Source organism: Prionailurus bengalensis, chromosome C1, assembly GCF_016509475.1.
Source record: "Prionailurus bengalensis isolate Pbe53 chromosome C1, Fcat_Pben_1.1_paternal_pri, whole genome shotgun sequence".
NCBI classification, from domain to species: Eukaryota; Metazoa; Chordata; class Mammalia; order Carnivora; family Felidae; genus Prionailurus; species Prionailurus bengalensis.
This window is the reverse complement of record NC_057345.1, coordinates 33704182-33727209: the sequence shown is the minus strand read 5'-3', so window position 1 is coordinate 33727209 and position 23028 is coordinate 33704182. Positions and strand designations below refer to the sequence as shown.

The 23028-nt window shown below is 42.2% G+C and overlaps 1 protein-coding gene and 1 pseudogene across 1 annotated transcript; both read left to right on the top strand.

The window, feature by feature from the left end:
• The first annotated feature begins 5688 nt into the window (after positions 1-5688).
• On the top strand, positions 5689-7060 carry LOC122479576 (annotated as a pseudogene).
• Positions 7061-18929: 11869 nt separating this feature from the next.
• LOC122479575 (putative olfactory receptor 2B3) lies at positions 18930-20714 on the top strand. The gene has a single exon (XM_043573399.1). The coding sequence runs from the start codon at positions 19635-19637 to the stop codon at positions 20580-20582; it is 948 nt and encodes a 315-aa protein (XP_043429334.1). The 5' UTR covers positions 18930-19634; the 3' UTR covers positions 20583-20714.
• Positions 20715-23028: the final 2314 nt, after the last annotated feature.

The following is a 23028-nucleotide window of genomic DNA, read 5'->3' as shown; positions in this document are numbered from 1 at the left end:
CCAAGGTCATTATGCAAATTAGCAATGGAGTCAGGGCTAGAACCCAGGTCTGATTCTAGTGTCATGCTCTTAACAATTATCCTATCTTGGATGTAAAGGAACTGGTCTGTGGTAAATGCTCAGTGAAACTGGGTTCCATCCCTGCCTCATCCCACACTTTAATGCCATTTCAAGTGGCACAGACTAAGACTAGAAAAGACGCATATTTAAGGAAGATAATACCAAGGACTATTCATGCGTTACTGATTTCATTTCTCCTATTTTTTCATTTAACTTTATTTGTTTCAGCTAACAAATTGCCAAGAAGAGGATTTTCGTTGTGCCAGGTTACCGGTGGGTAACCTGGGTAGAAGTCATCAGAGAAGAAGACCTTGACATTGGTTTTGAAAGAGGAAGTGATGGAGAAACCACTGGAATTCATCCTTGCAACAAAACTCACTCTTAAACCATCAGTATAACTTCACAAAGTCATTAATCCAATGTTTATTAATCGTTACCCATACCCTGTGCTAAGAACTGGAGATAGAAAGGTAAGACATGGCTCTCCAATTAAGGAACTCCACAAACCAGTGTTCATACCAGCCTGTGTATGAGGAATAATAGAAGCACATTAAAGGTGTTATCATAGCCCAGAAGTATGGTAAGAATCACAAGAGAAGTATGGTGGGAATCACAGAACAATTCTGTGATTAGGATTTTACCAAGAGGAGGAAACAGAGAAGGACATTTCAACTGAGGAGTCATTTGATAATAGAAGTAATATGAACAACAGATGTTTACTGCTATATTGTTACATATACCTAAAATGATACTGAATCTTCACAAAAACCTTCAAGGTATATGTTATTCTTCCAATTTTGCAAATGATGAAATGAAGGTTTAGTGAAATTAATGACTCTCAGTTGTGCTGTTGGTAAGTGGCAGAGTTGGATTCAAACCTAATTTTCTTTGATCCCAGAGCCTCTCCTACCTCCTTGATACACACCACCTCATGGAAAACATCTTTGTGAAAAGTCCTGGAATATTTGGAGGATGGTGGACAAGTTGGTTTGTCTTCAGCTGGAGCCAGCAAACCTTGCCTATAAAGGGCCAGAGAGTAAATACTTTAGGCTTTGCGGGACACATACAGTCTTTATCACAGCTTCTCAACTCTTGTCATAGGCAAAAGCAGCCACAGACATCAATGAATAATTTTTTCAACCATGTTAAAATGTAAAAAACATTCCTAGCTGGAGAGCCATATAGAAGCATGAGGACTGAGCAGAAGCATAGGAAGTAACAGTAGGATGCCAGGTAGATAGGGATCTGATTCCAAAGGGCATTGGGCACCCTGCTAAGGACTTTGGGCATTAGTTCATGAAAAACTGGAATCCTTGAAGGACTTTCAAGGAAGGGAATATCATGGCGATCTCTGCCTTTTTGAACAGTCTCTCTGGCAGTGTGTAGGATGGGATGGATGGAAGAAAAACTAGAACAGGAAAGATCAGGGAAGAAGCTCTTGTTCTTCATCAGTGGAAACACTCTTTTGGGATATTTCTTGTCCACACTTTGTCTTAGATCTTGTATAGTCCTCTTGTGATTTAAATACAGCTGCTACTTAACAACTTGTTAAGTAGTCCATATTTCCCTGATTTGATTCTTAGAACATTCTTTCAAAGGAGACAAGGATCTTAAGAAACTTAACAGAAGACCATGGGGGAGGGGAAGGGGAAAAAAATTACAGAGAGGGAGGGAAGCAAACCATAAGAGACTCTTGGATACTCAGAACTGAGGTTTGATGGGGGGTGGGGGAGAGGGGAAAGTGGGTGATGGGCATTGAGGAGGGCACTTGTTGGGAAGAGCACTGGGTGTTGTATGGAAACCAATTTGTTGATAAACTATATTTGTAAAAAAATAATGAACTATTTTAAACAGGAAAACATAAAGATTTAAGCCAGGCTTTATAACAATATTCTCCCTTTAGCTTCTAGCCTGCCCTTTTTCTCAGGGTCCCCCTTCTCCTTCCTGAATAAAGCCAATGTGGGCCCTGCTTAGGAGGTGGGAAAGTAACCCCTCCTGGGTACCAAGGACAACCCCCAAGGGAGGGCCATTTTTGCAAAAAATAAAACAATGAAAACTTCAAATTATCCTTTAAATGTTTACACTACTGTTGACTAATACTGCATTCCCACTTTCTTTCAGGCTTCCTTGGTTCTCATCATTACCATATTACTTTGTTTTGACTCCCGATTGTGTTATGAAGTTGGGTGCATAGTGAGAAGTCACCCCCTAAAATCATAGATTCTCTGAATCTTGGTGTCACTGAGCTTTAGAACCTTAGGGTGTCTGTGGTAAAAGGGACTTTTAAAGTTGTACATTCTGACTTCACTTCTAAAGCAGCGATAGTACCCCTGAATGATGTGGGCTTATAATTATGCTTGAACACTTCTGAAAATGGAGCACTTGCCATTTCACCACCATCACCACCACCCACCAGCAGAATGTGTCATTACTGGGAAGATCAATCACCAGAAGCTTTGTTTTTGTTTTTGTTTTTCTAAACTAAGCTTAAACTTGCCCCCCTGCAACTTTCACCTATCACTTCTAATTTTTTGATCTTGAGAACACATAACACACATTTCCACCTTTCTCTGTATGACATCTTTGGTGAGGTCTCTACAGTTCCTCATAAGTCTCCAAGCTAAGCTTTCCCAGTATCTTCCACTCTTCCCTAAGTAGCATGTTTTCATGGGTCCTTTACTAATAAGCTCTTTTCTCTGTATGGACAAGCTAGGTTGCCATTTTTCCCTTCTAAATTGTAGGTCCAAATATTAAAAACTGCTCTGGGCAGCCCTTGGTCTCTATGTAGTTAATAGCAGGTATTGACTTTGTGGCCTTGTGGGGTGACTATAAATGATGTCTGCAAATGGTCTAGGCCAGTTCCTGTTTAGAAATATGTTGAGAGCTATGTATGCCCAAGGGAAAGCCCAAAATGAGCTCGGCACAATGGCTAGCTTTATAGGCAGCAAAGTTCAGCACTAAATATAGTTCCACCATGAGTAGCATCAGTGACTTGCCCCCTCAGAGGCTCAGCTTGGATTCAGTCCATCCATTTATCCAACATTTATAATGCCTACTCCGTGCCAGGCATGGTTCTAGAATCTGATGGTAAACAATAATCAGGAAGATAAAAATTCCTGCATTCTTGTGAGGGAAACTGACAGTTGAAAAAATTGTATCATACATTAGAAGATGCTAAGTACTATGAAGAAAGAAAACAGAAGATGGGTATAGAGAGTGGGGGATATTTCAGTGTTAAGCAGGATGGTCAGAAAGACTCAAGTTTTTCCTGAAAAGATGGACATTTGAGCAAATACTTGAAGGAGATGATGGAGTAAAGATTTCTGGGGAAAGAGAATTTCTAGCAGTGAGAACAGTAAGTGCAAAAGCTCTGAGGTAGGAGCATGCCTTGAATGAGGAACAGCAAAAGGCTGGATGGCTGCACAGACAGAGTGAGAGATGGGAGGTAGGAGATGGAGCCCAGGATGTGATGGGGGGCACTTAGCTCCTCTTCTGGGTGTTACCAGAAGCCACTGGAGGGTTTGAGAAGAGGACTCACATGATGTTTAAATGATCTGAACTATATATTTTTTAATGTTTATTTATTTTTGAGAGAGAGAGAGGCAGAGCACAAGCTAGGTGGCGGGGGCAGGGGGCTGTGCAGAGAGAGAGATGGAGACACAGAATCTGAAGCAGGCTCCAGGCTCTGAACTGTCAGCACAGAGCCCAACATGGGGCTGGAACCCATGAACTGCAAGATTATGACCTGAGCCGAAGTTGGACACTCAACCAACTGAGCCACCCAGGCACCCCAATCTGACCTACACTTTAATAGGATCACTCTAGTTACTGTGCTAAGAATAGACTGTAGGGGAAGAGAATGGGAATCCTGGAACTGGTTAGGGGATATCACAATATTCCTGGCAAGAGCAAATGATGATCTGGACCAGAGTAGTAATAGTGTAGAGGATGAGAAGTGATCTTTTTTGGGATACATATTTCAAAGAGAATAGCAATACTGCTGATGAGTTACATGGGAGAAAGAGAAAAGTTAGAAAGTCTTTGAGTTGCTTTTTAAAAGCTCTTAGCCACATCAAAGGATGGAATTGCCATTAATTGAGCTGAATGTGAAAGGAGGAGGTTTATAGGGAAGTGGAAGTTTGACTTTAGAAAAATGTTTAACATGTCCCTTATATATCCAAATGAAGATAGGTGGCAAGTAGGCAACTGGAAGAGAAGACATCTAGGATGGAGATATATTTCAGATTTACCAGCATACTCTAGTATTTAAAGCCTAGGTCATATCTGCAAATCAGAGTGAGGATTTATTATTCAAATCCCACTAGCCACCATTCTATTGCATTGTCTTCCAACATGAGTATCAATATTATTTTTCTCATCCATCTGAGCCTGAGTCCTGCTCATGGCTTTATATGACATTATATTAACCCAAATGGATAGCTCTCTGCCTTTTCACTACCACTACAAAAATGTCTCAGATATTGAAATCTTGATCCAAGGTTTTAGGGTTCTCTATGAAAAAACCTGGCCATCTGCAATGCTGTGCGATACGCACTTTCTGCCCCCTACAAGTGTGATTACACAGTTTGGTTTTCACTCACAATGCCATCTAAAGTGGGCCTATTTTTGTGCTTGGTGACCTGCTAAACCCTGCATGAAATCTGATGGTGTGAGAGACACATTTCAGCTTAATGTTGTGGGACTTGGGGTTTGAGTCCTACTCTCTGTCTGACCTTGGATGGCTGGTTGTATGAAATGAGAATAGTGATACTGACCTTGGTGGGTTGGGGTGATAATCTAATGAATTACATTTATTAAAATGCTTTTATAGATTGCCATTCTATAAATAACCATTTCCTTCTTTGGGGTCTCGAAAAGGTGTACAGCCAGCTGTCCATAGTCTGTTGCAGTGAGATAGGGACTAGCAGAAGGATTAAGAGAAATGGACTGGTCAGTAACATATTCTGTCCTCCAGGCCTGCCCAGGAAGGATCAAGGACTGAGTCCAGGTCAAACTGAAGACCAATCCCACCCACCACCCAACTCTCTCCTGGGAGCAACATGGCCTTGGAGGAGTCTTTACTAGTTTTTAAGAAAAGCTTCCAGATGCATAGGCACCTAATTCCCAGGTAAATATGCTTCATTTTCTTGAGAAATGCCAAGAGCATAAAAGTTTTCTCTAGATTTCAGTCCTTGAGTCTCTGGCAATCTTTACTTTTCAATTTGTTCTTTATAATTGTAATCACAATTATAGTGATTAAGTGACTACAGTGATTACACTATAGGAAGGTGGGGACATAAAAGAGGATATACACTTCCTGGAAGGTGGGGATATAAAAGGGGATAAAAGTTCTTGGGGAAAGATTCCTCTTCCCCAGAAAGTTTATTTGAGAGTCTCTTTTTTTTCCTGAAAACTTATGATGTGTGGGTTTTCAAAGTGACAGCAGCAGAGAGGAAGAAAGCTAAGAGAAGAAGCTAGGGCTTTTGTTTGTTTCACATTTACACTGTCCTTTGCAACACCTCTTAGTCTTGATATTTGAAAGAATGACTTTAAGAACTATAGAGACCTCTAGAACTTTTTGGTTTACTGTAAAACATTTTTTTTTATTTTTCTAGCCTCTTTATTTTGGTTTATGGTGTGTGCGTGGGCGGGGGGGGGGGGTGTAGTGCATGTGTGCACACGTCCTTCCAAGTAGGACTTCGGCTGGTACAATTCCTTCCATAGCACCCATGAAATTTTACCAGGGCTAGTTAGTTAGACAAACCAATTCATATTTATAGAATCTCTACTAAGTACCACACTGGCCCAATTTGAATAGAATGTTCCCTGGTTGTGGAAGTGCATATCTTAGTTTGATTGTTTAGCTCTGAGATGACTTTGGTCCTTGCATCTGTGGCTCTCACGTGGTGTTCTCTCATTGAGACTGCAAAGGATTAAGGAGTATGTTCTCTTCTTTCCTCAGAAGGAAGGCAATACATAGCCAAGGCTAGAGAAATGAAAGCTCTGTAACTGAGTTTATCCTCCTGGGCTTCTCCAGAAATCCCTGGACCAACTGGATCCTTTTCTTCCTCTTCCTCTTTCTTCACTTATTTACAGTCCTGGGCAATGGGCTCATTGTTACCTTGATCAGAGTATATGCACACCTCTACACCCCCATGTACTTCCTCAGCATCCTGTCTGTACTGGATCTCAGCTATGCCATCACCACCGCGCCCCAGATGTTGATCCATCTAGTAAGCAGAATAAGACCACATCCTATATTGGGTGTGTGGTCCAGATGTATGTTTTCCTGATCTTGGGAATCACTGAGACCTGTATTTTTGCAGCCATGGCCTATAGCAGATATGTTGCCATATGCTATCCACTCCAAGACTAGCCAAACCCTGTGTATAGTTCTGGTAGTCAGCTCTGCCCTTTGTGGTCTCACCTGTGTCCTCATTTACACAGTCTTTGCAATGAATCTGCCCTACTGTGACCCCAATGAGATCAACCACTTCTGTTGTGAAATTCCTGCTGTCTTGAAGTTGGCTTGTGCAGATACATCCCTCAATGACCAAGTGGACTTTACCTTGGGTTTCATCTTGCTCCTGATCCCATTATCCCTCATCCTGGCCTCATATGTTTGCATTTTCATGGCTATCCTAAAGATTCATTCCACTCAGGGATGAATCAAAGAGTTCACCACCTGTGCTTCACACATCACTGTGGTCATTATGTTCTGTATTCAATGCATGGTCATGTATATAAGGCCTGGTTCTGAAGCCTCCCCAGAGGATGACAAAAGTTGGCCCTGTTCTACAATGTTGTTTCTGCCTTTCTCAACCCCATCATTTACAGCCTCTGGAACAAAGATGTGAAGAGGGCTTTCTTCAAGTTAATTAGAATGAGTAAGGATGCTCAACAGCCATAGACTAGGACGGCCTGCAGTGCCTCTGATCTCTGTCTATCCCATCCATACTTCCACTGAAGTCATTAGACTGGATGAGGAACCCAGAATGAAGGAAATGTCTAGGAAAAAAAAAACACTTTTGCATTAATTTGGCCACTGGACACATTAGGGAAGGACTCAGAGAGAATTGTGTTCAGGCTTAAATATATCATTGATCTTCTTTGGCTTTGGAAGAATCACCTTAATTCTCTGGGATTTAATTTCCATATCTGTAAAACGTGTTTCATGATATTTATTGTGCTTAATAATAACTGACTTTAACGTCACTATGTGTTTTATATGCACTTATTATTTTAATTCTTATAACAACTCCAGAGGTAGGTATTATCATCCTCTTCATACAGATAAAGAAACTGAGGCACAAGAAGATTAAGTAAATTGTCAAGTGCTACCCAGCTAAAAAGTAACACAATTGAGATTTGAACCCAGGTAATACGGTTCCAGAGCCCAGGCTCTTATATATTATATTACGCTGTTTCTTGAGTTGTTAATAGAGACTTTTAGGATCAGCTGAGATAACAGATGAGACAGTATTGAGGAAAATTTAAAACACTTAGGATTGTTATTCTAAGTCACAACTATAGAGTCAGACCCATGAAGTCTAAGTTCTATTGGATACTTATGATTTTCTCACTAGCATTTGGTAGCCTAAGCAAATAGCATTGTGCTATGAACTATTAACTTCTCAATAAAAGTTTGTTGAGTGAGTTTTCCAAGCCCCACCTCTATCCTCAGTCTGCCATCTCCCCAATTTTTCTTTCAGCTCCTCTTTACTTTCATGGGTCTCTCTTTCACTTCATTATACCTACCCCCCAAATGTGGCTTCCAGCAACCTAGAGTTTTATTCACAAGGAGCATGCCTTGGTATCTACAACTAACTTACCCTTAAATTTCATTTGCCACCAGAGAGATCAAGGGAACAATGGGAAGAACCCTGAGCTTTAGTCCTGCCTTAATTTGTTGAGAACTTGGAAAAAAACGCCTAATCTACCTGGAACTCAGTCCCTCCAATCTGTAAAATGGAGATAGTGGCCATATCTGACCCTGGCTATACCATAATATTATTTTTAAGTTCAAATGGGAATGGACCTTAAAACTTAAATAATTATATAAATTATCATTAGAGAGTCATTACCTTTAAAGCTAGATACCACAGAAAACGTTCATTATTAACGGTAGCTTATATTTCTCAACTATAAATGTTAAGATCAGGCTTATTGTGAGGTCAGGATGTATGGGTTAGATAGTCATGATGGTAATTGACTGCATTTACAGAGTCATGCCTTCAACATACACACACACACACACACACACACACACCCCAAAGTTAGTGAAACACAATCACAACATCAGCTGCCATATTAACCAGGAACTGAAATATTTCTAATGCTATCAAAGCAAATCAAATTTCTACCACTCTGAATTCAGACAAATACTGAACTGCTTTCCAAAAGGCAATAAAAGATACAAATCTCTTCAAATCAGCTGCTCTCTACATATCTTTCTACTAGGATTCCATTAATAAAATATTCCAATTACTCTTAGCTGCTTAGAAACAAGTTTTATTTGTAAACCAAGGATCATCTGAATGTTAAGAAAGCCCAAAAGATTACTAAATGCTAAGAGTGTGTTTTGCTCATTAACAAGTTTTTCCAGAAGACAAGTTTAGGGGAATTGCCAGCCTAGAGTGCTCTTAGCATTCCCCAAGCATGAAAGAAATGGGAGCTTTAAGACTGATGTGGAACTGTGAGGAGGGAAGGGTCTGTAGTTCCAGGGTTTCCCCCATGAAGGCCACAGCCTCTAAGGAGAGAAGCCCTGGGGAGGAAGGAGTCTTGACTGCCTGAAGAAAAAAAATTTTTAACAAGACATGATGATTGTGTTTCTGGAGGGCTTGTTATGAAAATTGCTCTGGGGTCATTAAAGGTGGCAAGTAAGGATCATTTGCTGGAGCTAATGGGACTTCCTTCTTCAGGCTCTCAGAGCAATAGAAACCCATAGCAGTCCCACATCATCCCCCCATATCCTGCCATGATCCCTCTCCTCCAGCTAGTCCTGACTCCTCAGGTCTTTGCATGGGCTGATCCACCCAGAGAGCTCTCTCCTCCACGTTTCTTCTTCAGGAAGCATCCTAACTACTTTCTGTCTAGATGAAAGCTTTTTCTTTCCCTTTGCCCTACAATAGAACACTCAGCTGGGAGAGATCTTAAAGGGTCTAACCCTTATGTTGGCCTTGAGTCTCTCTGACATCAAGAACTACTAACATGTCATTCAAATATATTTACATAAGACTCAAGGCATGTGGCTTGGAATGTCCTTTTTCTCATTCATAATTGGAAAAAAAAAAAGCAAGATGAAATCTCAGCAAATTGGGAGTAAAAAGAAATTTACTCTCTGTGACAAGAAACACTTAACTAAAACCCTGCAGTTAACATCATACATAATGGTGAAAGACTAAGTGCTTTCCCCCCAAAACCAGTGCCAAAATAAGGATGCTTGCTTTCATAACTCCTATTCAAAATAGTACTGGAAGTCCTAGCCAGTGTAATAAGGTGAGAAAAGAGAAGATAAGAAAGGAAGAAGTAAAACTGCCTCCATTTACAAATAATCTAGTTGCCTATGTAAAAAAAAAAAAAAAAAAAAAAAAAAAAAAAAAGGGCAAAGGGGCACCTGGGTGGCTCAGTCGATTAAGAGTCCCACTCTTCGGGGCGCCTGGGTGGCGCAGTCGGTAAGCGTCCGACTTCAGCCAGGTCACGATCTCGCGGTCCGTGAGTTCGAGCCCCGCGTCGGGCTCTGGGCTGATGGCTCAGAGCCTGGAGCCTGTTTCCGATTCTGTGACTCCCTCTCTCGCTGCCCCTCCCCCGTTCATGCTCTGTCTCTCTCTGTCCCAAAAATAAAATAAACGTTGAAAAAAAAAATTTAAAAAAAAAAAAAAAGAGTCCCACTCTTGATTTTTGGCTCAGGTTATGATCTCACGGTTTGTGGGATAGAGCCCTGTGTTGAGTTCTGCACTGACAGCAAGGATCCTGCTTGGGATTCTCCCCATCCCTGTTTCTCTGCCCCTCCCCACTCACACTGTGTGCTCTCTCTCTCTCAAAATAAATAAATAAACATTTTTTAAAAGGTGAGGATTCTACATTGAAACTCTTAGAACTAATTAATGGCGGCTGCAACATTACAGAATGCAAGATTAACACAAAGGAAGCAATTATATTTCCATATAGTAACAATGAACAATTGGAAACTAAAATTATATAATGTTATTTACAATAGCTTCTTAAAAATTAAATACTTTTAGGTATAAATTAACAAAACATATACAGTATCTGTGCTGAACTGTAAAACACTGATGAAAAGAATCAAAGAAGTAAATAAATGGAGAGACATTTCATGGTCCTGGATTGAAAAATGTAACATAGCAAATGTAACATAGCAAAGCAACATTCTGCAGTTTAATACAATTCCTATAAAAATTCCAACAGGATTTTTTGTTGATATGAACAAGTAAATCTGAAAATTTATATAAAAAGGCAAATGAACTAGATTAAAGCAATTTTGGGGAAAAAAGGAATAAAGGTAGAAGAACCTGTATTCAATTCTAAGACTTGTATAGATCTTGTAATCAGCAGTATTGGTATTGGTACAGATAGACACAAATATCAGTGAAATAGATCAGAGAGTTGAGAAAAGGTCACAAAAGTATTTAAAAGTATTTATTCATATTTAATGAAACTGGAAAAAGTAATTGAATAGAGAAAGGATAGGATAGTGGTTTTTTTTAATGTTTATTTATTTAATTTGAGAGCGAGAGAGGAAGGGAGCAGGGGAGGGGCAGAGATAGAGGGAGACAGAGAAAATCCCAAGCAGGCTCCGCACTGTCAGCACGGAGCCCAATGTGGGGCTTGAACTTATGAACTGTGAGATCATGACCTAAGCTGAAACCAAGAGTCAAACGCATAACCAACGGAGCCACCCAGGCACCCTTGGTAGGATAGTGTTTTTAACCCATGGTGTTGGAACTTTGGAAGTATAGAGAAAAAGATAAATCTCAATTTAAACCTCTTCCTTATTCAAAAATTAACTTAAAATTGATCACAGAGCTAAATGCAAACTGCGAAACCATAAAACTCTCAGAAAAAAATAAGAGAAAATCTTTATGACCTAGTGTTAGGTAAATATTTCTTAGACATTACACTAAAACATGACCCATATAATGGAACTCTGTGCATGACCAAATTGATGGTTCAGTGGGTATGGTAACACGATTTATTATGGGCTGTTTTGTTTGCCAAGTCACATGGTGACTCATAGCTATTCAGTATCCACCAGGCAGGGCACAGGAGCTATTTTTAAAATAATTTATTTGAAATAATTTAAGATGCACAAAGAGCTGCAAGAATAGTACATAAAATTCTGGTGTGCCCTTTAAAATTCCAGCTTCCCTCAATGATAACATCTTACATAATCATAGTACATTGTCAAAAGTAGGAAACGAACATTGGTTACAATACTAAACTAGAGACATTATTCAGATTCCACAAGTTTTTTTATATACTTTCAGTTTTTTGAGTAGTTTTGTTACAAACTGAATTGTGTCTCCCCTTTCTTCCACCAAATTCATATGTTGAAGTCCTAATCTGCAATATAACTACAGTTGGAGATAGAGCCTTTAAAGAGATCATTAAAGTTGAATGATGTCATATGGGTGGGTCTGCATCCAATCTGACTGGCACCCTAGTAAAAAGAGGAAATTGAGACACACAAGAGACACCAGGGAAGCTCACACAGAGAGAAGACCATGTGGGAACACAGCAAGAAGGCAGTTGTCTACAAGCCAAGGAGAGAGGCCTCAGGAGAGACCAAATAACTTGACCTTGGACTTTCAGCTTCCAAATCCGTGAGAAAATAAATGTCCTTTGTTTAACTCTTCCAATCTGCAGAGTTTTGCTATGGCAGCCCTAGCAAATCAGTACGAGTTCTATGATATTTTATCACAGACTATTCCATTTCCACAAAGCCACACATATTACCCCTTTGTAGCCATCCCTCCCCACAATTCTCACCCCATTACCTATCTATTTGTTCTCTATCACTTTAATTCATTATTTCAAGAATCGTACAGAAATGAAATCACACAGTATGTGTATAGATGCCCTCAAGTGTGGCTATACATTATTTCATGGGCGGTTGCTAATGGGATGGAAGATTGGCCAGGAAGAAAAAGATTAGAGGATTCATGATGAGGGGTCTAGAAGAGGTTATGTGGATATGCCTCTCACAGACCCAGAATATGAGAATAATCATGTGCTAACACAGTGAGCATCCACTGCGGGGTGTCTCTCGATAATCAGGTGGATTAGATGATCCACCTGTAGATCAGTCAGCCTCTTTCCCTAACCATACAGGTGCTTGCTCTACAAAGCAGCCACTGTAGCATGACAGAGGATATGTGTGGACTCAGCCACATTAACTTGGCCTCATCAAGGCTGAGTCAGCCATTGCCACTGCTGTGTGCCAGGCCCCAGCAGCAGAGACAGAGGCTGAGCCTCTGATGTGGTACCATTCCCCAGGGTAGCTGCCAGCTACCTGGTGGCACATAAATTACATTAGACCCTTTCCATCACAAAGAGGCTACAATATGTCGTCCCAGGGATAGTCTCATATTCAGGTTTCCTGCCGGCAGCATGTCTGACAACCCACGATCAGTGGTCTTATAGAGTGTCTTATCCATTGCCATAGTATTCCATGCAGTATCATCTCTGACCAGGAAACACACTTTCCCTCAGAGAAAAGTATGACAGGGGCACCTGGGTGGCTCAGTCACTTAAGCGTCCGACTCTTGATTTCAGCTCAGGTCATGATCTCGCAGTTTGTGGGTTCAAGCCCCGCATCAGGCTCCATGGGGGCTCTGTGCTGACAGCGCGGGATTCTCTCCCTCCTTTTCTCTCAGCCTCCCTGCTCCCCACCCCATCCTCTCCCTTTCTCTCTCTCTCTCTCTCTCAAAATTAAACATAAAAAAAAGGTTTAAGAGTGGCCTTACACTGACAGAACTCAATGGCCACCCACTGTGCCCAAACACTCAGAAATATCTGGGCCTGATAGGACGAAGGAATTACCTACTGAAGTCTCAGTTATCTTGCCACATGGGAGAAAACATCCTGTAAGGTTGTAATGCCATCATAAAGAGTGCAGTTTATGACTTAAACCAGCAATCATTATGTGGTATTATCTTCCTCTGAGGGGACACACAGGTCCAGGTGTGATGCGAGTGGTCCCTCTCTCTAATATATGAATTAACACTCCAGAGAAATCTCTGCTTCTATCTCTGCAACTTTGGGTTTGGTGTGTTTGGAAGTTCTAGTGCTCAAAGGGGAATTCCTTTCACTAGGGAAGAAAATCTTGGTTCTGTTTGATTAGAAGCTGAGATGGCCTCTTGGCTGCTGCTGCTAAACCAACAGGCACAGTGACATGATGGCAGTGAAACCTGACTGCGGTGCATTTAGGAGAGAATGTAGGACAGGAAATGCACACCACCCTCCCTAGGAGACTTCCTCCAGAGGGGAGAAAAGAAATGAATGGGTGGTAACTGTCAGGGAAGTGGGCCACAAGAAGGTGATTTTTCTTTAAGACAATATAAAAAAAAATTAGTGCTTTCTTCCCCTCCCTCTGCTCTGTCTCATATAACGCAATGCCTTCTTTTTCTTTCTCTTCAACAAAACTAAAGGGGGAGCTTGCAGATAGAAGGATGAAAGCCAGCGGAGGGTTCCCCTGGATGAACACAGGCAGTGTTAAGTAGGGGACACACTTTACTGAGTTGCATTGCACATACTAATAGAAGGGGTGATGAAAACTTCAAGGGGACTTTTGAAACACCATATTAACACCTACATGTTCTGCTAACCTCCCTCCAGTGCTCATGGCAGGTGTTACTGAACGATCATGGCAGTCCCTCTCCATGAGCCTGAGGTTACTCAGTTTCTGCCTCGATCCAGTGTCCTAGGCAGTTGCCACCAACCAGAGTTTGAAAATAAGATGACTCCGTTACCATCTCCGAGTAGCCCAAGTGTTTGACTCCAGCGATGGTGATTTCAAATCAAAGAAGGTAAGTTCAGACTTCTCACTTCATGTCATCCAAGGGGCTGTCTCTCCCATCTATGATGGGGATGGATTCTGACCACAGTTAGGAGGTACCTGCTGTGTGTCCTGTCCCAGGCAAGAAGCAGACCTGGTGGCTGAGAAGGACACGTTGTGGTCCCTCATCACTCTAAGTCTCATTATGAAAATATACATTTGTGGGACAAGCAGATCAACCATCTGATATATACTGGGGAGCTATGTCAAGCATAAATGATATGCACATTTTACTACATCTGTTTCATACTCAATCATATTTAATTCCCACAGCTACCCTATACTGTTATTGCCTCATTTTACTGGTAAGGAAACTGAGGTACAGGAAGGCTGCTATCTTGTCTAATACTACACTATTACTAAGTGGAAGAACCAGGATTTGATCTCAGGCCTTCCGACTGTTCAGGGCTTTGCTCCCATGTGGAATATTTATCAGTTGTTTCATCCTGAGCCAGGTTCTGTGAAATATCTCACAATTGTTGGTATATTATCTTCAGTGCAGGGAGCCACAGTCTTTGGGGACCACAGGATGTCAGAACACAAAACAGGCCAGGATCCAGCAGGGCATGATGGAGAGAGTGGATCAGGGTCCTGGGGACTGAGGGCAGAGCAGAGCTCTTCTCTGTCATTCCCCTTTCCCTCAAACACCTGTGGATTCTTTATGGCTCATGGAAGCCTTCCCTGGTCTGCATGCTTGGCCTTCACCTCTTGTACTTCTCAATCAATGCACTTACAGTAACTGACACCCACACATCTGTCCCCTTGGACTCTGAGGCAGAGTAAGAAGAAGCCCATGGGGAGCGAGGGGTGCTGAGCTGGGAGGATCAGGGGACCTGGGCATGTAGGCTTTGAGTGCCAGTCTGGGGAGGTGAAGTGTGGTCAGGGCTTGGGATGGCTGTGATGGGGCCTGGAGAATCCCACGGCACAGAAGCTCATTAAGAAGCTACCTGATTTGCCTTCCCTGAGGATCAGGAGCAGATTATGAAAGAGGGAACCAACAAGCCCCTGGCTCATCCCACACTGAGCCCAGTGACAGGTAAGGAGTAAAGGGGCAGAGGCAGGGGCCTGAGCCATGCAGTCCCACCCCTGGGCATCCTTGCTTGATGCTTTTCACTTGTCCCCGCCTGTCTCACTGGATGCCTGCCTGCCTCCTTTCCATCCACATAGGTCCTCCTGGGCATCTGCTCGATTTCCTGACCTCTGTCCTCCTGTGTTCATTGACTTCTCTCTGTACAGTGATCAGTCTCTTTGTCTTTCTCTCTCCCTCTCCCTCCTTATTTGTCTTTTGGGTGTGCTCCTCAGTTGAGGGGGAGAGAGATGGAAGGAAGTGAAGGCTGCTGCTACAGAACTGAAGCAGTTGGCTCTCCATAGAGGATTTAGGATGAGGCCCTGGTAGGAGAGATAAAAGTGGGGGTGATGAATTATAGAAGGTGGGAGCTGGAGGGAGATGTTAGAACTGAGAAGATCTGAAATGCTCTTATTTGGGAAGGAGAGGGAGGTGATTGCTTCTAAACAGGATACTGATATCCTGTCATTAAACCCCCTGAGGTGGCTGGAGAGGAGGCTCACAGTGGGCTTGGAGCTCCCATTAATCTATTCCTGGCCTTTCTTTCTCTTTCCTTCTATACTCCTCTTTTCTCCAATTCTGTACCATATTCTGGTCACTGAGTATGTAGCAAGGACTGGGGATGGGAGGCCTATTGAGAGCCTACTGCAATAGTCCAGGCATCAGATATCAGGTCCAGGTGGAGCTGCCAGAGGGATGTCAAGGTCTTTAACTCTTCCAAATAGAGTAGACCAGAGACACTCCTTCTCTACCAGCAGGTTGGTCACAATGCATTTTGACATTTTGTTTGATCCTCTCACAGGATGAGCAAGTTCACTACCTTTCAGGACAGTTGATTCTATCTGTGGACTGCCCTCTCTAATGTCAGCTGGTTGTATTACATTGGATCTTGTCTCCCTAGTGTAACTCCCAACTGTACTTCTTAAGACCACCCCGGACAAGTCTTATCTGTCTTCCACATGAAAACCTTTCAGAGAGTTGGCCCTCAGCTTCCAGAATGCCCTTCACCTTTTATTCCACATGGTAAACATACCCAATTGCTCCAACACTTCCTCATATGATATGGTTTCCAGACCCTTCTTTATAACCTGTTTCAACATATCCACACTCCCTTTAAAATGTGGACCCACCATTGAAAAAGATGCCCTACATGAAGTCTGGCTACCCCAGACACATTCCATGACACCTTGTGTCATCTGTTAGCATCCTTTCTCAATGATGTCACCTCAATGATGACGTTTTAGAAAGTTTACTTACACTGATCCACTTTTGGTCCTCAGTTATTGCCCAATGAACTGCTACTCCACCTAAACTGTTGTGGTTGGCTTTTTGAATCCAAGAAAGGGACAGAGGATTTTAGCTCTATGCTATAACATTTCTTTTCTTGACATTAGCTTCTTGTTCTACCATTTGAGACTTGAAATTCTACTTTCAACCACTGGATCAGATTGTCTTCCTCACCATCTACATGAGAGGCTGTGAAGGATTAGAACCCATGAGACCGACTGGTCCATGGGAAGGTGATCTTGAAATTTCTGGTGGTCACAAGTAAAAGATCTGTATACAACTCATTCTTACCTCCTTTCCTTCCATTGTACTTTTCCTGAAGCTGCCTATCATGACTTGGGCACTTAGTCCCGTTGCTGTTGCCTCCTCAGAGACCTTGCAATATCACCTCTTTCTCTCTCTCTTTTGGCTTCCCCCCTCCCCCGTGTATATATCTTTAAAAAACAGCAACACAAATAAAACACTCTTTCCACCTTTTGTCCATCCCAATCTTAGATATCTCTTCATTACTCCACTTTACAGACCAGTTCACTCTTCAAAACCCACTGGTGTCTGATTTTTACTTTCATCACTTCATCAAAATTTCCCACTTTCAAGCCAAGAATAATTTCCACATTATTATATTTTTAAAGTTTTATTCCTCCTGCTCTCTCTGTAGTGTCTGGCACCATAGGCCCTTTTGGAGATGTTAGCTTCCTTGGTTGGTGGAACCAAGTTCCCTGCCTCCCTGATGCTCTTGCTCAAGCCCCAGCTCTTCTACTGCTGATCTCTCTTGTGTTCATTCCCCAGGCTGCAGATTTTGATTCTTTGCTCTTTCTCTAGACTATCCTGGTTAGTTCTCATCCATTATGTACCTTGATTACCTCCCCAATTTTTATCTTCCACTTAGATATCCTTCCTGAGTTTGAAGGCTATCTGACCTATTCTTTGATAGTCAGATCCTCAAGGATGCCTCATGTTCCAAGCTCTATGTCTGTAACAGAGTTAATCATTACCTTCCAGTCATTTCCTGCCTCACGCCATCTCTCCCTCCTCCACCTCCACCCAGGTTTTGTCTTGTAATGGTTCCCAAACCTGAAACCTCAAGCTCATCTTTGTCCCCTCCCTCTTTCTCATCTTATGTACCCCTCAGTTACCAAGTTCTGTTGATTCAATTTCCCACACCTCTAATATCTCTTCTCTTCTTTATTGCCTATAATGCTATGCTGCTTCTGCCTTTTTCCCATACCCCTCAAATGGTCTTCCTCCAATGCCTTCTTCTAACTTCCACCCAAGTAGTGACATTTCTAAAACCTAAGCCTCAGTGAATTACTTTTCTGCTTAAAATTTATCTCCAAATTGTCATGGCCTAAATGATCAACTCCATGCTCCTTATTAAAGTACACAATACCCTTTTCTTTTCCCTCTTGCCCTGTGAAGATTATCCTACCCTCAGATTTTATGTCTTGTGCTCCATGGTTGTACAAAACTCTCCCTTAGTTATGGTCCTTTGCACCTGCAACTCCATCTTCTTGCAAAACTCTTCCTTAGGATCTTTGCTTAGCTAATTTTTGCTCAGCTTTTAAGTTTCATATTATGTGTCCTCTTCTTGGAGAAGTCTAGCTCCCAAAGGCTACCTAGGTGCTTCTTTAAGGAAGCACAGCCTATTCAGGCTCCTGTGACACTCTGTACTTACTCCCATCAGCACTTATCATTTGACTGTCATTTATTGTTTACCTGTCTCCTTCCTGTGCATGCGTTTTGAGGGCAGAGATTTTTATTACTGTATCCCTGGTGCTTAGCACAGAGCTTTGACTGCTAGCCATATTTCCATCATAGTGCTAAGCACATTGGGATGTGGTTTGTGCCTCTACTCTTCTATCTCTCTAACCAGACTGTAAGCTCCTTGAGAATTAGGAATAGAACTTATTTGTCCTTGTCTCTTCAGCTCTTAGAATAGAGCCTGATAGGTAGTAGGTGCTCAATCAGTGTTTGTTGACCATTTGATGAATGATACCATGAGGAAGGGGATTTGATGGGAACTAACATTACTGAGCTCCTGCTATGTGCTAATCACAGAGCTAAGCACTTCACACCTATTATGTATTACTTCTCATGACATCTCTTCTGGTAAATTTTATGTAGATTTTACAGAAAAGGAAATGGGGCTCAAGGAGATTAAATTACTTGAGCAGAAGCACAGTTGAAGCATCAAGAACTTGAAGTCTAGTCTTCTGATTCCAAATCCCATGCTCCGCTAGAACACACCACCTCCTATGGCGTCACAAACAAGGAATAAGCCCTAATTTTTAAGATATAAACTAAATTCATGCAGCCTTTAAATGGGTCTCCCCTCCTGTCATAAATCTCAGCTGCAAAAAGGAAAGGACTCCAAGGGATATATTACCATTGGGAGGGTATTCCTACCAGGTTGGAGGGATTAAGAGATGCCAAAGCTGCCTTTAAGCAAAAAAAGATAGCTATTATTCTACCTCTATTATAGTTTTAGGGTGAAGCAGGAAGACCCTTCCCTTCATTTGTGGGTAAGGCCAGGATGAAGCAGAGTGGTGAAAAACTTTGTCTAAAATAAAATTGGATGTGAGGAAGCTTCCAGAGGCCCAAAAGATTCAAGAAACACAGACCTGAGTAAAATTTTTCTAAACATTTTAATGTTTCTGGAGTTATATATCTTTCTCACATTTCTGACTCACCTCCTCTATACTGTAACGATCAGAAGGTTAAAGCAACAAAGGAAAGGGTTCTGAGTACTTGTTTTTCAAGGAGAGGGATGGGAGAGCTTCAGATCATTACCCCACTCTATAGCCAGGACTAGGGGAGAAGAGCCCCCAAGCAATGCATTATGTGATTGTAGCTCCTGAAAGACAAGAAAACAGGTGGCCTTGCTGGGGCTGATAGAATAAAATGAGACCCTGGTGGTCTTGAAAAAAGATCTGGGCCTGAGAAACAGAAAATTCCATGAAGGTTTCCCTCCCCTCCCTAAATTTGGCCTTACTCTGACTAGACCTCAGTCTTTGAACTTCTATTAGTCCCAAAGAGTATCCAAATAAACACCAGCTGCTAGCAACTGAATGGTCATTGTACCTGAATGTGCCTCCTAAGCTGGGCCACTAGTCAGTTCATTTCTCTTTCTGCAGCTGAAGGAGAATGCAGAACTTTCCCTGGGACAACCACAGCTCTGTGTCTGAATTCATCCTTCTGGGCTTCTCCAGGGATTCCCAAATTAATACAATCCTCTTCAACATCTTCCTCTTTCTCTACCTCTCTACACTTGTGGGCAATGGACTCATTGTCACCTTGATTCACTTGGACTCCCGCCTCCACACACCCATGTACTTCTTCCTCAGTGTCCTCTCCGTTCTGGACATGAGCTATGTCACCACTACTGTGCCCCAGATGTTGGTGCATCTGATCTGCCAGAAGAAAACTATCTCCTATGTTGGGTGTGTGGCCCAGATGTACATCTTTCTGGTGTTGGGCATCACTGAGGGCTGGCTGTTCTCTGTTATGGCCTATGATAGATATGTGGCCATCTGTTATCCACTCAGATACAAGGTTATCATGACCCCATGGCTGTGTGGGGCAATGGCCATCTTTTGTGGACTGTGGGGTATCAGCTGTTCCCTAGTCTACACTGTCTTCACAATGCGCCTGCCCTACTGTGGCCCCAATGAGATCAATCACTTCTTCTGTGAGGTCCCTGCTGTTCTGAAGCTGGCCTGTGCAGACACATCCCTAAATGACCAAGTAGATTTTATCCTGGGCTTCATCCTTCTCCTGGTACCCCTCTCCTTCATTCTGGCCTCTTATGTCCGCATCTTTGCCACAATCTTGAAGATCCACTCAGCTCAGGGTCGACTCAAGGCCTTCTCCACCTGTGCCTCCCACATCACTGTGGTCACCATGTTCTGTGGACCTGCCATGTTTATGTACATGAACCCCGGGGCCAATGCCTCCCCAGAGCGGGACAAGAAACTGGCTCTGTTCTACAATATTATCTCTGCCTTTCTCAATCCCATCATCTATAGCCTTAGAAACAAAGATGTGAAGAGGGCTTTCCTCAAGTTAACAGGTTCAAGCAAGGCCTCTGAGTGAGGCCATTGGAGCACAGAAGGCTACAACCAGACCTGAAACCACATGTTCCACCCTATTCCCTCCCATCACCCTATGGATAGGCATGAATCACTGACTGAGAGTTATGGGAGATAATATGTAAGGTTGGTGCCTGGGTGGGAGCTGTTGATGGTTCCAGCAGGTGAGCTATCCTCAAACATCAAGAGACCCAACTGTAGATAGGGTGCCAAGTCAGGACCTATGTCTGATTTATGTGTTTCCCAGGGCTCAGCAAAGGGTCTGGCACAAAGTATCATTAACATTTGATGATTGAATGAATGAGTTCATGAAGATTGAGCCTATTAAATCAACTCAGGATGGCCAGGACACAAAGACTAACAGGACCCATATGAGTGACTTTATTTTATCTCAATCAGGAGTACGAACAGATCTAAAGAAACATAGTCTCAAGAGAAAGGAAAAGTGACCTTAGAAATAGGATTCAGGAATTGGTCATTGTCTATCCAGAACTTTCATGGGAGTGTGGGCCCCAGGGTACAGAGCGAGCCCCTGCTGTGGTGAAGAGATACTTTGAGGGTCTCTTGATATACAGATGAAACATCACCCAAACCATACCATACTGGGGCAGAGCTCATACTTTGCAGCAAACCATCACCTTGTAGGATTGTTGTGAGAAGTTAATGTAGGTAAAGTTCTCAAAACAGTGCTTGATGCATTGCATGCTTTACATAAACACTGCCATTCTTCTTGTCATGCTCTACTTTCTCCTAATACCACCATTACCAAGCAGACTATTGAGATCATTTCAGCTTCAAAAGAGGGGCCATTCTGCTCTCTGGAAAGGGATAGCTAACATTATAAATGAATAAGTTGGCATTTGTGTATACCTCATTCTAGTGTGGATTTAGTGAATCTGAGTCTGTCACCAAGAAACCTATGAACCCTGAACTGGCAAAACTGTAGAAAAATTATGACACCCTTTCAAGGTACCAAATGAAGAGGCCCTGATTACAAACAGCCAGAACTCCTCAGATACTTTCACTGATATTCTCACATGATAGAGCTTTTTAAATAAACATTTGTTCAAATCTAAACTGAGTAATAATGTGTTACTAGAGTACTTGATTCAAGAAGATACTGACAGGTATAGCAGGATATAGTGATCAGAGTAGGGCTGACTTCTCTTACCAGTGCCAGACCCCTTCACCCATACCTATGGCCCCCTAGAGTCCCCAGCACCTTGGAAGAGGCACAGAAAAGTTGCTCCACAGAATCTCAGAAATTGTACTGACCACACAGTGCCTATCATACCAAAAAAAGGCAGACAATACTTCAGTGCCAAGAAAGGTAAGCAACACTCCAGTGAAGCTGGAATCAGAGGGGTAAGCTCTCACACAGAGCCCCTAACAACCTTCACAAAATCTCCTCCAAATTTTGCCTTCACTCTTTCTACCACCAGGGAACAAAAGGGGAAAAGAGGCAGGAGTTCCTGGCATTCATTTTATCCTTGTCATGATTCTGAATTCCCACAGTCCATTGAACTATCCCAGCCTTTTCTGTTTCAAATTTGACTTTGAATTTGAAATTCTAAATCGCCTAATGGATACAAGTGATAGGCATTCAATGAAATGATGCCATGGAAAAATATTGTCAGATTCTCACTTTAAACACAAAGGAAATTTAAAACTATTAGGCCTCCTTGTGATTAATATCAGGCCTCTTTAACCTCAGAGTTATTGAACCTTCATTAACTAATAGTCCTCAATAAAACAGTGAAGGCTCCAATGAAAGTGGTACAGATTCAATCCAAACAGATGTCATTGAAGGTGCTTTGAACTCAGCAAAGAAAGTAATAGTAATTGTGGTATTAATGGAGGTTATGGTGATTGTAACTTGAATTTGGAAGGAAAATATTTGGCTTTGCATTTCACAGTCGCTTATAGGACATTTGCTGAACCTGTTTTGGAAAGTAGTAAGGAAGGGGGCTTGAGGAGAGATGCTGGGCATTGGGGGAGAGCAGACAGATACCACATAGAAGGATTAACAGGACACATCAAGCCCCCAAATCCCAGGAGCAAAGGATGAATTGCAGAGATATGAAGGGCATTGGTCAGGCTTTCCGCCTAGATAATAACTCGTACAATGGGAAGAGACGGCTTGACAATGAGGTTCGATTAGGCCAGAGAACAGTGTTGTAGGACTAAGGATTAGAGAGAACTGGGTAGAGTTCTGGAAGAAAGGGGGATACAGGAAATTTAGAGCTCAGGGTGGGAAATATTCCAGGTGATTAGGCAAAAGCCCATCTGAGAGTGTTGCCTCTAGAGAAAATTCTAGGAAACTTAGCAGGAAAAGGAGTAAAAACCACAAAAACCACCCCATTGAGACTCAAATTAACAGAGAAATTATTGAACAACAGTAATTTCTAACCCCACCCCTAAGTACGTATATGCCTCCTATGAACTGTGCT